The sequence below is a fragment of the Paroedura picta genome, chromosome 1, assembly GCF_049243985.1.
Source record: "Paroedura picta isolate Pp20150507F chromosome 1, Ppicta_v3.0, whole genome shotgun sequence".
Lineage (NCBI taxonomy): Eukaryota > Metazoa > Chordata > Lepidosauria > Squamata > Gekkonidae > Paroedura > Paroedura picta.
Window position 1 is genome coordinate 123208120 of NC_135369.1, and position 15122 is coordinate 123223241.

A 15122-nucleotide genomic window follows, 5' to 3' on the forward strand; every position below is an offset into this window, starting at 1 on the left:
CTGCAGATTCTAGCCATTATACTGCTAGCAGTAACAATAAAAACCAATGAATACTTAATTTCAAATTGTTATTTTAATATATTTTTGATAATCAACTTATCCTACCCATGGATCCATGAGCTATACTAAAAAATTATATTAATGACTCAAATGCCTATTACCATTATATATCATGATATTTCATAGTGGAAAAACCCATAGCCCAGAAGTGAAAAAATGGATTGGCAGACTAAAACATTTCTGTGGAATATCTTGGTGCTGGGAAAATGTAATTCTTCTAGAACATAGCAACACAATTTCAGATGTGTCTCTGTATGGATTGTGCCTGTCTGAATGTCACAGCCACCCACTGGCTAGTGATGTGTCTTATGACAAATGACCCAGTTTCATTTCTGCTTTCATATACCATGAAGTCCCATTCCTTTCCCAACAGTGATTTTTGTGAAAAGTATCAATAGCATTTTCCTTTTAAAAAGAAAATGCTCTGCCACCCTTCTTTGTCTGTGAATGCAGAAAGAAATTTCTTTTCCAGTGGTAGAAGATGGAAAAAATTCTTTGGGATGATTAACCAAATATATGGGTTACTGATCAGATGCTTTTCAAACAGGAATGCTTCTTGTTATGGTGCTGTTACGCAGAAGCAAAAAACAGATACCGTATAAATCAGCTTTCAATTATACCAGTAGTCAGGACATAAAGCAACTTTGCTGCTTTCCTTTCTAAAAGGAGGAAAGAAATATAATAAGCAAGAAAAAGGATCATATAGCATCACAGTTCGATACTGTAAAGTGAGGCACCATTCTCTACAGCAAGCCTCCTTTTGTTTATATAGAAAACTTAAATATTCTGGGTGCTTATGAAACAGTGATAAATATAGGAGCCAAATCACAGTCCCCACTAGATTGAATTGACCCAAATCAATTCAAGCCATTTAAATGGCTCCAAGCCATTCCAACCAGCTCCTTTTCATTTCCCTCCCTTTAGAAGTGAAAGGGAGCCCAGAAATGACTGCCAGCAATTTAAACTGAACAGCCTGGCCTGCCCTTATCAGCTGTTCTGTTTAAATGGCCATCAGCCACTTTGATTCCTCCCCCCCCCCTTTCTAAGGGGAGGGAAGTGAAAGGAACTGCTGGAATGGCTTCAGCCCAATATTTGGCTACCCATTCAAGTAATGAGCTGAAGGCCTCGAAAGTGGCACAGCTGACAGAGCAGTCCATAGGCATGACCTTGTCAACATGCCAATGGCTGTTGAGTTTAAAACCAAGAAGGCAAAAATCTGTTGGATGAACTGTCTTAAGGCGAAATACATTGTATTGGCCATGAGTGCTCCTGGGCTACATGACCTTACAAGACGTGCCACTTGCTCCAGCTTATCTATATCCCTCTTCAACTGTGGTGCCCAAAACTGAACACAGTACTCCAAGTGAGGCTGAACCAGAGCAGAGTAAAGTGGTACCATCACCTCCCATGATCTGGACACGATACTCTGTTTGATACAGCCCAAAACACCATTTGCCTTTTTTTTGCCACTGAGTCACACTGCTGACTCATGTACAATGTATGGTCTACTAAGACTCCTAGATCCTTTTTGCACAAGTCCTCCCCCAACCTATATTGGTGTCTATGGTTTTTCCTACCTAAATGCAGAACATTACATTTGTCTCCAAGAAGTGTCAAAAATAATGGGCAGAGGTTCAGAGATGACATCTGCAAGTTCTTTTAGTATCCTTGGATGCAGTTCATCTGGCCCAGAAGACTTTGTTTCATTTAAAGAAACTAGGTGTTTATGAACTGCCCCACAGTGATCCTAGGCTACCATTCCCATCCCCCCTGTTGTGTTATGTTTTTGCCACCTTGATCACTATTTCCCTCACAAGAGAAGACTGAGGAGCAATAGAAATTAAGCAGTTCAGCCCTCTCTTCATCTGTTATAATTTCACTTTCTTGTCCTTGCAGTGGTCCTTCAGTGTCCCTACTCTTTTTCTTACTAGAAATATAACTAAAGAAGCCTTTTTTGCTATGTTTAGCACTTCTTGCTAGCCTAAGCTCATATTGAGCTTTAGCTTTTCTAACACTGTCCCTACAATTATTGGTTATTTATACTCATCCTTGGTAATAAGGCCTTCCTTCCATTTCCTACTCTTTTTTTATTCCTCAAACCATTTGACAGCAGCTTATGGAGCCACCTTGGCTTCCTTAGGCTCCTTCCATCTTTTCTTCTCAAGGGGATTGTTTGTGATTGAGCCTTCAGTATTTCACTTTTAAGAAACTCCCAGGCCCTCTTGGATTCCCATCTCCTTCAGTCTTTCTGACCACAGGACTCTACCCAACATACCTTTAAGTCTGTTAAAATCAGCTTTCCTATAGTCCAGTCTATACATCCAACTACATAAAGGTTTTCGCTTTCCCATAATTGAAAATTCCAAAATCACATGGTTACTACTACCAAGTGTGCCCACTACGTACACCTCATCCACCAGTTCTTCCCTATTGATGAGAATAAAGTCTAAAATAGCAGAGCCCCTGGTTCCCTCTACTTTCTGGGAAATGAAGCTGTCAACAAGACAAGTTAAAAAGTTAATAGAGATTGTGTTTTTAGCAGAGTTGGTCTTCCAACAGATATCTGGGTAATTGAAGTCACCCATGACCACTGTTTCCCCACTCTGAAAATTGTGTTATTTGGTCTAGCAGTATTTCACCCTAGTCCTCTGTCTGGCTTGGTGATCTATAGTAGATCCCCACAATAATACCATTCTCCTTTCCTACTCTGTTTATATTTACCCAAATACACTGAACTGAACTTTCATGCTCAGGTACCTGTATTTCTGCACAAGTATAAAGATTCTTTACATATATTGCTACACCTCCCTCCTTCTTTACTTGTCTGTCCTTTTGAATAGATTGTACCCCTCTATTCTAGCATTCCAATTGTGAGTACTTTCCCACTAAGTTTCTGTGATTCCTATTAGGTCAAAGTCCCTCTATTAGGGCCGCTAGTTCCTCCTGCTTGTTTCCCATACTCTATGCATTAGTGTAGAGAAATCGTAATCCATCCTTTGTGTGCCCCATGGTTTTGGCTTTTGAACTTCCTTGCAAGTTAGTAGTTCCCTGCTTATGTGCCGTTCCCTGTAGCTTTGCAATCTTCCCATCTTCAGTTCACAATTGAGAAGCAAAATAAAAACAATGATATTCTAGTCAAGCCATCAGCCTTGTGACATTTAATAGCATCCCCCTAACTAATTACGTCATGTGGAGGGGCCAGAATATAACAACTTCATAAGGTAAGCGTTACACTATATTTAAAGGGTGCGGAAATGCTCAAAGAGTTGGTTCTTATATGCTGCTTTTCTCTACCAGAAGGAGTCTCAAAGTGGCTTACAGTCGCCTTCCCTTTCCTTTCCCCACAACAGGACACCCTGTGAGGTAGGTGAGGCTGAGAGAGCCCTGATATTACTGCTCAGTCAGAACAGCTTTATCAGTGCTATGGTGAGCCCAAGGTCACCCATTTGGCTGTATGTGGGGGAGCAGGGAATCAAATCCAGCTCACCAGATTAGAAGTCCGCACTCATAACCACTACACAAAGCTGGCTCTCAGTGTGACTACAGTTGTAAACACTATGAATACAGGTGTCTGTTTCTAGGATTAATCCAGTTGCATAAACCATTTTCAAACACTGAACAGTGGAAAGTTTTGCCATTAGATTTGGTGGGAATAGAATCAAATCCCATGCAATATCCTTCCAGAACAATACCAGTGGACTTAATCTTTGTTCTGCTACTTCAGACCAATGTTTGAATATTTTTCTAATCACTGTTCTGATTTTAAAAGCACTCTGTCTTTAAAATATTCAGGAATTAATGGCTGAGCAGGATTCCCAGTTTCTTATTGAACTTGATGGAAATAAATCTCCAGATGAACTCTTTGCAGTAAGTACATAGTACAAATGACATATTACAAATAAGCCTGATTCATTCTTACAGCCCATTCTCTAATTTCAAGAATATCTCTTAAAATAATGGTTGTACTTTATCAAGCAAATATGCCAGAGCTGTGCTTTGTTCAGTGCCAATGAACACTCTACAGTTGCATGACAAGATGCTTGTCGCTTTTATCCACAAGTTGAGTCCATATGATTAGCTTAAAGAGGCAAGCTAGTCCAAAAATTAGTTACGAATTAGTTAGGTTTACAAATCTTCACTGAACTGGTTTGTAGGTCAGGCAGATCATCTTTGCCTTCTCATACACAGAGGTAGATTATTCTCAATAATAATGTAATGCTTTATAAGCCTTAATAATCCCACCTAGGATAGAAATTTTTAACCAGTAAATATGACATATATGGATCAATCAATGGGTCCATCTAGCTCAGTATTGTCGTTAACAGGCTGTTGCTATCTGCAGTCTCAGTTGGAGATGTGTTCCAGCCTTATACTTGAGATCCTGTACGTGGAGCTGCCAGCCAGGGATTCAGCATGTGCTTTACCATGGAGACATGGCTTCTTCTCCTCTTCAAAGAATAGATTAAATTATTATGTTTGAAATATGGTGTCCAAGTGTTTTGTTAAGTATGCAGAGATAATATAATTATATTATGGCAAATGTAGATAGATATGTGATACAAATATATGTTCTTAGCCAGAGTTTTATGAGTATTCTGATGTTTACACAAAACTGTAGCTTCCTGCATATTTAAACACCTCATCAAAAGAATGTATGCGCAGAGAGAACCAAATCGTCCATTGAAATCTTGTGAGCAGAAGACCTCTGTGTATGCATTGCATGTTCAACAGATCACAAGTCTGAGGTGCTAGGCTATAAACTAAAATTATTGATGGTTTTGAATCACACTGAAGCAAGTGCCTGTATTCCTGCTGACTGTATTATTCCACTCTACTAATTCAATTGTTAAATGGTAATGTATGAAATATATTGCTGTTTGTTTAGTCAGTCATAGCCCGTCTTCAATCCATGGGCCTGAGAAATGGAGCTATTATAACCAGACTTCAAAGTGCAGAGGAAGAAATTTTGGAAGGACTGGAAAATGTAAGCCTGATACTTCCTTGTGTTGTGATTTGTTGGCTGCAGTGATAGTGTGGGACTCTCAGAACGGAATAGCTATTACAGTCTTTAAAAATGATTTCGCACTTAGCAGATCTACAGAACAACTGGAAGAATATAATTCAGGAGGATGACAAAGGGCATTTCTGCACATCACTAAAAATAGTATTACACCAGCTGAGTGACATAGCATTAAAGATTATCACACCTCTGGCTGTTCCTCACTTTCCTGCTGTCTTGCTGCAGTCTGCCACCTTTTTGTGCTTTTTACACTCCTCATGCCTGCTTGAAATGGCTGAAGAGAGCAACATGTCTTTACAGGTGACTCTCTTCTGCCTGTCAATCAAGCCAGGTAGCCAATCCTTTCAAAAGGATTGATCCAAGGGGTAGGCTATCCGTATGATAAAATGGAGGGATGGGGCACCCATTTCAGGGGCCTCTGGAAGCTGACCTCGTGGACCAGTCCTTTTGAAATTCAGGGTGGAGTCAGGGAAGAGCCTCCCAGAGCTACCCTGAGAGTTTGGAGGCAGTACTTCAAACTCCCACTCCTCCAGGCCCCTGGAAAGCCAGAAAAGCTGAAATTTCCATTTTAGTCAATGGTGCCATTGACTTACAAGGGAGCTGCAGCTGAAGCTGCTGAATCAGGCCCTTGCATAAATCTCCTGATTTAGGGGGTGGGGGACTTTAGAGAGGCATGCTTTGTGTTTCAACTGTGGGGAAAAATTGTTTTTGCTTTGTCTGCATGATTTAATACCTATTCGTTGCTCCATGCAGTTTTCTTTTTTAAAAATAATAATAACCCGTCACTGGGAGAAGGGAGAGGGAGGCGGGTGCGAGGGCAGGAACTGAAGGCGGAGATAGTGCTACTTCGGCTCTGCACATTTCTTTAGCGTGTGGCCTGCCTATTGCTCTCCTCTAGCTTGCACTTTTTAGCTTGGGGAATCCACTTTATGCAATTCCCCAGTTAGCACTTTAAAATGGAGGATGTAGCTACCGGTTTGCTGCTTGGATGATGGATGCTGGCGACGTCGTGCAAAACAGTGGTCCCCAACCTGCGGGCCGCGGCCCGGTGTCGGGCCGCGAAGGCCATGGCGCCGGTCCGCGGCTCCCTCTCCCCGCCCCCCGCCCCCCCCGCAGTAAAAAACTTCCCAGGCCACAAGCTTGCGGCCCGGGAAGCTTCTTACTGCGGGAGGGCAGGGAGAGGGAATCAGGGCCGGGCTGCGCCCGTGCGGGCGCAGCCTGATGCATGGACGTGGCCCACGGGCGATGCACAGGCGTGGCCCACGGGCGCGGGCGATGCGTGGGCGTGGCCCGCGGCCCAATGCTCTGCCGGTCCCCAACCTCAGAAAGGTTGGGGACCACTGGTGCAAAACACCAAAAATATGGTGTCTTCAGAAGGTAAGCATTACACTATATTTATGGCACACAGAAAGGCCCAAAGAGTTGATCCTGATTTGGCAACTTACTACTGTTCATTGTTTTCTGTAACTTAATTTTTATTCCATGTATTTCTAAAGCAAATAATTAAAAACGCTTTATTATAATTTTGCCTAATTATGGTGTATAAAGTCAGTGCAATAGTGTTTGCAATTGTGTGAAGGTAAATTTTCTGATCATGGTTTTTAACATCACCCAGTTTGCATATGTTTTGTCATTCTGGAAAACAGGATGAAATTTTTCGGGTTCTCGCAGGTTACAAACTTGTAGCACCTAGATACAGATGGCGGCGCAGCAGGTGGGGACGAGCATGTCCCGTGGCTTTGAAAGATGGTGAAATTGTTATGGGATCACCAGACCTTGCAGTCAGGTAAGGCTGAATTAAGTCTGTCCGAATGTGAATAAATCTATAAACCTTTAAACCTATAGCTCCATATCTTTGTTTTCTTTTTAGTTTCTTAGGTAAGATGTTCACTCTTTCAACTGAGGAAGCCCTAAACACATTCATGCTGAATCCTCGTCCCTTCCTGCTACCACCTATGCCACTTCCACCTTGTAAAGTGCTAGTCATTGGACCCCCATTTTCAGGGAAGTCAACCCTGTGTGAGGCAATTGCAAATTACTACATGGGGAAGGTAAGTCTAAATTAATTTGCATATCTAGTGAGAATATTTTATGTGTATATATCTTTATTTATTTATTACATGTATATACCACCCTCCCCTGAGGCACAGGGTGGTTTACATTGAACATGAAATAACTGTCCATCAAACTCACTTTTACATACTGATAGAAACAAATAAAAACAACAGGAAAGATTATAACAACAATGTTATAACAATTAAACTAAATGATAATCAAACAGGTCTGTGATTGTCCAAGTCAGGTGCCTGGGATTCCTGGGAGGGAGGTTCAGGGGGCCCAGAGGTGTTGCTGGTTCCAGTCAACCTCAACCAAATGCCTGGTGAAGGAGCTCCCTTTTGGAGGCCCTGCGGAACTGTTTTAATTCTGTTAGAGTCCTGAACTCTTCCGGGAGCTGGTTCCAACTGGTGGGGGCCAGGACAGAGAAAGCTCTGGCCCTGGTTGAGATCAAGTAGCTCCTTTAGGAGCCTGGGATCACTAGACAGTCTGAGGTGGCAAAGCATAACACTTTTTTTGGGGGGGGGGATAGGCAGAAAGGTGGTCCCTTGGGTACACTGGGCCCTGTCATGTATGGCCTTGAAGGTGATTACTAGAACCTTTAGTCTGATCTGGAATTCGACTGGTAGCCATTGCAATTGTTGGAGGATGGGCCAGATGCTGTCAGGCTCCTGGCTACTGCATTTTGGACCAGCTGTAGTTTCCGGATCAAGGCTAAGGGCAGGCCTGCATAGAGCGAGTTACAGAATCCAGTCTAGAGGTGACTGTCACATGGATCACTGTGGCTAAGTGTTCCGGGGCCAAGTAGGGTGCTAGTAGTTTGGCTTGGCAAAGGTGGTAAAATGCCAGCCACACTATTCTTGTGACCTGAGCCTCCATTGACAGGGAAGCATCCAGGATCATGCCCGAGTTCCTGGAGGAGTGAGCCACTGATAGCTGCACACCATCCAGGTTGGGCATGCTAAGACTCGCAGGTATGCAATGGCTTTCTTGGAAAGGTGCCTGTGACAAATGTGTTATGGCCTCAGACTGGGAGCTGGCCCTTTAAACCTGGCCTCTACTCCACAGGGTGTCCTCCTCAGTCTTCCCTCTGTGTTCCTCTCCCAGGCCTTGTCACCCATTCTGTCTTTTAGACTCAGTCCCCAGGGCCACTTGTGCCTGCCTCACCTTCACTGGTTGTATCCTGTTGTCTCCAGTGACTAGTGCAGTCTCTTCTTGTCCTTCCCAAGGCTTTTCCTGCTGTGACTCCTTCCAGTCCAACAGCTGAGAGCTGGTTTGCTGATCCCAGCTGTTTCTTTGCTCTCTTAGCCACATGCAGGCTCCTCCTGTCTGCTGCTATTGCCTCTGCCCCACCCCCAGTCATCTGCTCATTGCCTCCTTAATGTCTGATGCTGCTCAGTGTCCAAGATGGACTCCCCAAAGGATTCCTTCCTTGTCATGATGCATAGAAATAACAGACTAACCTAGAGCTTCTGTGAAGAGAGGTTCCATAGCATGTCTGTGCACTTTGGAAAATGATAAAAACCAGCTTGGGGATGTAGAGTGCACAGCAAGTATGGGGAAGATAGGAAGAAAAGTTTCGTATAAGAGAGCCAACCCTTCAAGAAGTCAGAGACTTTAGTGGTGTGTGGATGAGTCCGAGGCTTTGAACTTTAACTCCTGGAGTGTGGCCGGGGAAAAATGAAGTCCTGTAGCTCAAATCATGCTTGCTAGCCCTGTAACTCAAATACAATGCTGAATTGTTATCACTAATACAATGCCTTCTTTCTCCAAATTGTATTGCATCTTTTTGCTGCGGAATTAATTTCCAGTATGCCAGAGCTTTCTTCTGCTTGCAAGGTGATCTTTTCTTGCAGCTGTTGAACCTGCGGACCACATAAGAGTTCCTAGAACTTGAACTGAGACTTTATCAATAGATGAATCACACACACATGCACCCCTGTCCTTTCATAAGATTTAATTCTTAAACACTTTTTTTAGGTTCTTGATATGAATGTTCTTCTCAAGGGACATTTAGAAGAAGCAAAATCAGCACTCATAGAGCAGGTTCGTGTCGAAGCAACAGCAACAGGCATTGCCAAAGTGAAGGAAAAAATAGAAATGGAACGACTGTTCAGGGAGCAAGGTGAGGAGGTTCATTGTTTTATCCCAAGATGCTCAGTGTTTTGGGTCACTTTGGAAGGATATCTTCCCAAGTGTAGGTGAGATATTATTTTTCATTATTCAGCTGCAGAAGACCTTTTCAAGCTAAGCTCCTATAGGGGGCACTCCAGCCCCTACAAATCATGCATTCCCACAGTTTCCTGCCAAACGTACACATGACGAAGAAGAAGAAGAAGAAGAAGAAGAAGAAGAAGAAGAAGAGGAGTTGGTTCTTATATGCCGCTTTTCTCTACCTGAAGGAGGCTCAGAGCGGCTTACAGTCGCCTTCCCTTTCCTCTCCCCACAACAGACACCCTGTGGGGTGGGTGAGGCTGAGAGAGCCCTGATATCACTGCCCGGTCAGAACAGTTTTATCAGTGCTGTGGTGAGCCCAAGGTCACCCAGCTGGTTGCATGTGGGGGAGCGCAGAATCGAACCTGGCATGCCAGATTATAAGTCCGCACTCCTAACCACTACACCAAACTGGCTCTCTACACCACTACACCAAGCTAAGGGCTGAGTGCTACCCCTGTCTTCAGGGCCCAGTGTCCATCTCTACCTACTCAGTATCCTTTGCATCAGTATCAACCGTTCAATAGAAAGAGGCAGGCCCCCAGAGCCAAAGGGGCTCAACCCAACCAAAGGCATCAACTCTCAGCAGCAGCAACAACAGAGGTTCTGATTATTCAGTCCTAGAGTTGATTTTCAGAACTAGTTGACCCACTTTGTTCCTGCCTGGTCTTCTGTTACCCAGGACATGTGGGTTCTTTCCATAATTCATTACGGATATCAGTTACAGTTTGTCTCTCTTCCTCTGTGCCACTTGGGTTCTGAGTCAAAAGATAATACCTTTCCTGAGTTGAAGACTCAGGTTAAGGGCTTTCTCCAGAAGGAAGCTGCTGAAGAGGTCCATAACGGTCCCTGTCTGGTTTTCATTCGCATTTCTTCTTAGTTCAAAAATGTGATGGAGGAGGCTGTCCAATGCTGGATCTAAGATGGTTAAATAATTATTTGTTGGTTTATACATTTCATATGGTTTCTTTACTCACTGTGATCGAATCACTGTCCCAGGAGACTGGTTTGTGGTCCTTAATCTCAAGGATGCTTATTTTCATATTGTCATTCACCCTCAGGACAGGAAATACCTCAGGTTCTGACATGGTTCCTAGGTTTTCTGGTATATAGTTCTACCCTTTAACTTGGGTACAGCTCCTAGGATTAACCCCAAGTGCATGGCTTCTTACATTCCAAGAAGGTATCAATTTTTCCATATTGAGATGGTTGGTTAAAAGTGGAACCTATTCCTGAGATCTTCCAATCCCAAGTGGACCGCATACTCCATCTTTGCTCATGTCTCAATCTTCAAGTTAACTTTCAGAAGTTCCTTTCAATCCCATTGAGAGTAGCTGATTTAATTGGAGCTACCTTAGATGCCCAGCAAGGGAAGGCTTTCCTTCCAAGGGTCTGCTACCAGGACCTATATGGTTCAGTCCCTATTACGGAACCATTGGAGATCCACCTTGTTTATACAAAGGCCACTATGGTTCCCTTTGCTCATTGGTATATGAGAGAGCTACAGATTTGTTTCTTAAGGTGCTTTAACCATATCAAGGATACCCCTTCCTGATACTATTCAATCCCAAGATCCTTAGCGGTATCGTTTCAGTGATGGACTCTAGAGTCTAATTAGGAGTTGCTTTTGGTCTCTGGAACCATGAGTTGGTTCTTACTACCAATGATTCCCTAACAGATTGGCGGGGGGGGGGGAGTGCACTGCGAGGACAGGTCTGCCCAAAGTCTTTGCTCAGCCCACAAGACAGCATTACACATTATTCTGTTGGAACTCAAAATGCTTTGTTTGCTTCTAACTGCTTTTTCAGACATGCTCCAAGGCAAAAGGATCCTGATACAAACAGACAATACCTCCATTATGTTCTACCTGAACAAGCAGGGAAGAAACAACATCTTAGCACCTATGCAGGGAGGCCATTTGGACCTCAGAGACAGCTTTTTCTCTGTCAATAGATCTCAGAGCAATCCATATCACTGAGACCCTAAATGTAGAGGTGGATAGGTTGAGCAGGGAGTTCGCACCAATCTACGAATGGTCTCTCAACTACCCTCACTTGATTCCAATCTTCCATCTGTGAGGATTCTTGCAAATAGATCTTTTAGCCACACCAGATTCAGCCAAGGCTCAGACATTCTGTTCCATGGCGGGCAGGGTTCCATAGGGGACACATTCCAGTTAGTTTCGAAGGGGGCCTTGTTTTATGCTCCCTCCCACTTCTACCCAGAGTGCTCCACAAGATGCAGTTGAACAGTTCCAATGCAATCCTAGTAGCATGAGTTTGACCTCATCAGCATTGGTTCCCCCTTCTGATACAATTATCAGGGAGTAACTCCTTTCCCAGTAACTCCTGACTTAATCAGTTTTCAGTCCCTACCCATTTTGGAGGTTCAAAGGCTCCATCATTACAGCATGGCAGATCCAATAATTTCTACCTCTATCTTGTGGGGTTAGGGAGATACTTTTTGCAGTCCTGTAGGCCCTACAGTGTAGGACTTCTAGAAGGTATGCCTATGGACTGAAGTGAGCTAAATTTGAAGAATGGGCCCGGAATTGAAGCCGCTGCCCATTCTCATATCCTCTCCCTGTAGTTTTTGGATTGCTTCCTTTCATTGTCTCAGGGAGGCTTGGTGGGCTTGTCTTTCCATTCCCATTTAACAGCTCTAGCTGCTTTCCATGGGGAGGTTCAGGGATCCTCTATCTTCTCCCACAAGTTATCCCAGCACTTCCTTAAGGGATTATTAAGCATGTTTCTACCTACCCCCAGACTTGCACCACAGTGGTCCTTGTCGATAGTTCTACCAACCCTTTTGAACCATTGCATTCGGTTCCATTGAATTTTCTCACCATAAAGACAGCCTTTTTGGTAGCGATAAAGTCAGTCAGAAGAAGAAAAAAATATCCATGGTAATAGTCAGCAATGGTTAATAGTTTACCTCCATTTAATAAAAAGGCATCACATTATGCGTTTATTTAGAATATTCTTATTCCAGCTTTCTGCTAAATGGCAGGAACAAGTCTAATTATACAAAGCCACATATTAACCTAAAAGTAATTATAAAAATAAATAAAATAAAAACAGTGACCCAAACATTGTACTAATGGTTTGCCTGGCCTTGACCAGGGCCTTTTCAGACCTGGCCCCTACCTGTTGGAATGAGCTCTGGGAGAGCTCTGGGACCTGTCAGCACTTTCACAGTTACACAGGGCCTGCAAAATGAAGCTCTTCCACCAGGTTTGTGGTTGAGGCCAGGCTAAGGAAGATCTCTCTCCCCCCCCCCCTTGGCTCCTCCTGAGATGGTCCCCTCGAGTTACTTATTCCAGGAGGTCTGTTGAGCCAGGGTAGGTGGGAGGGAGATGTCGTCGCCAGGAGGTGGTTGCAACTTGGTTTTTATTATTACAACTGGGGGATTTTAATTATTGCTTATGGGGTTTTATTGTGGGGAAACTTGCATGTGAACCGCCACAAGCCATTTTGGGAGTGGCAGTATAAAAATTGAAATATAAATAAAAATAAACAAATAAATAATATTTTCATCCTACACAGATTAACTGTAGTCTAAACCCACTGTAAACAGCAACTGCATATTAAAAATAATTATTTCTGGAGTAGGACCCTACATTTAATTGACCATGTGATTCATGCTGGGCCTTATGTGTGTACTTTGCATGTTAGAGTTCCTGCATGGATACCTATTTATGCAACACTGATGTGCTCTAAAAATACTCCTACTCTAGGACAACACTCCAAAATAATGAGAGATGAAATAGCTTAAATAAGAAAAATCTTTATTTCCTCTAATAACATATAGAATGGGAAAATAAAATATCAATAATAACAAAACTGTTTTATACAGTAAATAAATGCAAAACTTTTACATCACCTACCTATCAATGAGCTATAATGAGCTATTATGTATTAGAAAAAAAATAGGGGGGAAAGGACCAGCAGTAACTTACCTAGGGGAGAAATAAAGGTCCCAGTCATTCAGCCCGAAGATCATTAGAGGTTACACAGCAAAGCAAATTTTCAGGGGGGTGGGGATGGATTTCACAACCTGGATGCATGAGCAAAAAGAACTGTCCCAGAAGATCACACAGAGCAGGGCTGCAGCTGCGTGATGAATAAAGCCACAAGTAAATTTATGAAGGTGACAGTCATCCTTTGGTAGCTTGTCACGAGCCATTTAGAAATTTAAAGGTCATCAGCAGAACATCAGATTGGACATGAAAACACATTTTAAGTGAGATTTGAGTAGTTTCTGACTACATAACAGTATTCACAAACCAAAGTGTCTTAGAAATTCGAACGTGTGTTTTGCGTCATTAAAAACTGCTCAATAAATATGGGACAGAAGTCAAATGTAAATTAATAATCCATATGTAAATTAATAATCTCTTACAGTTGCATTAGCTGCCCAAGAGGATAAGGAATTAGACGTCTTCGAAGAGGAAAAAAGTTTCACAGAACCACCTATTGCTTCAACATCTAGAAGCCAAAGAGCTGGTATAGTAACTTATTTCTCTCATATTAATAAAGCCTGTAGCAGGGAGAAGCAGACATTGTCCTGAGTGCTGGAATAACTTGTATGTTCTACTTTTCTTTTTAAACCAAAGTCTAGTTGCCAGGTCTGCCACATCCAGTAATGAAAAGACCTATAAGGTCCTGAATCGTATGAGAATTGGGTGTCTAAGCAATATTGTCTTGCTGTATTTCATATCATGCCTTATTGGTAACTGCTAAGACAAGGCCTCATGTGGCGCAGAGTGGTAAGGCAGCAGACATGCAGTCTGAAAGCTCTGCCCATGAGGCTGGGAGTTCGATCCCAACAGCCAGCTCAAGATTGACTCAGCCTTCCATCCTTCCAAGGTTGGTAAAATGAGTACCCAGCTTGCTTGGGGGGGGGGGGTAAACAGTAATGACTGGGGAAGGCATTGGCAAACCACCCTGTATTGAATCTGCCATGAAAACACTAGAGGGTGTCACCCCAAGGGTCAGACATGACCCGGTGCTTGCACAGGGGATACCTTTACCTTTAAGACAAGGCTGGTTCTCAGCTAACACTAATGAACTACAAGGTGCTATATGTCTATGATAGCATAGTTGTTTAATTAACATGGCCATCTTGCACAGTTACTCCAGTCTAAGCCCATTAATTTTACTGGCTTTAGACTGGAGTAAGTCTGAACAGGATTACACTGCAAGTTATGCTCTTGATAGAAAAATTAAATGACTGTATTTTTAATCAGTTGACAGCCCTGATTTGTAAAATAGATCTAGAACACCCACAGAAATATAGAGACTTTGCCCTGGTTTTGAGAATAAACAATATAGATGTGGAAGCCCCCTTCATTCCTACAATGGGAAATATTTACTTTGTAGAGTATATCAGAATTTACCTGCTCTCAGAGGCATTAGTTACTTATTTTTATCCAAATAGATTCAGGTGAATATTTGTATTGATCTGAAGCAACAGAACAAAGTTTTCATCCAATGGCACCTTTAATTCTAGGTATAAACTTTGTGTGCCTCTGTGCAGATATATTGAAATGGTGTTTGCCAACCATTACATAGAACTAAAGGGGGACTATTTGCCAGGAAGGACTAATTAGTCAAGATGCATAATTAACTGAGCAATAAGTGTAGCTAATATTGGATTAAAGAAGTAACATCTGAAAATAGCAGTAAATTAGCATACAGATAATAAAAGCATTAACAAAGATGTGAGAACTGAGTGATTTGGCTTGTATTGTGAAATAAGAACCTGAGATCTC

General features: G+C 42.6%; 1 protein-coding gene across 6 annotated transcripts in view; it reads left to right on the top strand.

Moving 5' to 3' along the window:
* AK9 (adenylate kinase 9) overlaps positions 1-15122 on the top strand; it is a 101489-nt gene that overhangs the window by 19784 nt on the left and 66583 nt on the right. For all 6 annotated transcript variants that reach the window (XM_077302364.1, XM_077302387.1, XM_077302380.1 and 3 more), the window contains 6 exons: positions 3853-3927; positions 4946-5044; positions 6727-6866; positions 6951-7131; positions 9116-9260; positions 13753-13854. In XM_077302364.1, coding sequence (XP_077158479.1) covers positions 3853-3927; positions 4946-5044; positions 6727-6866; positions 6951-7131; positions 9116-9260; positions 13753-13854 — 742 coding nt within the window. The remainder of the gene's footprint in view (positions 1-3852; positions 3928-4945; positions 5045-6726; positions 6867-6950; positions 7132-9115; positions 9261-13752; positions 13855-15122) is intronic.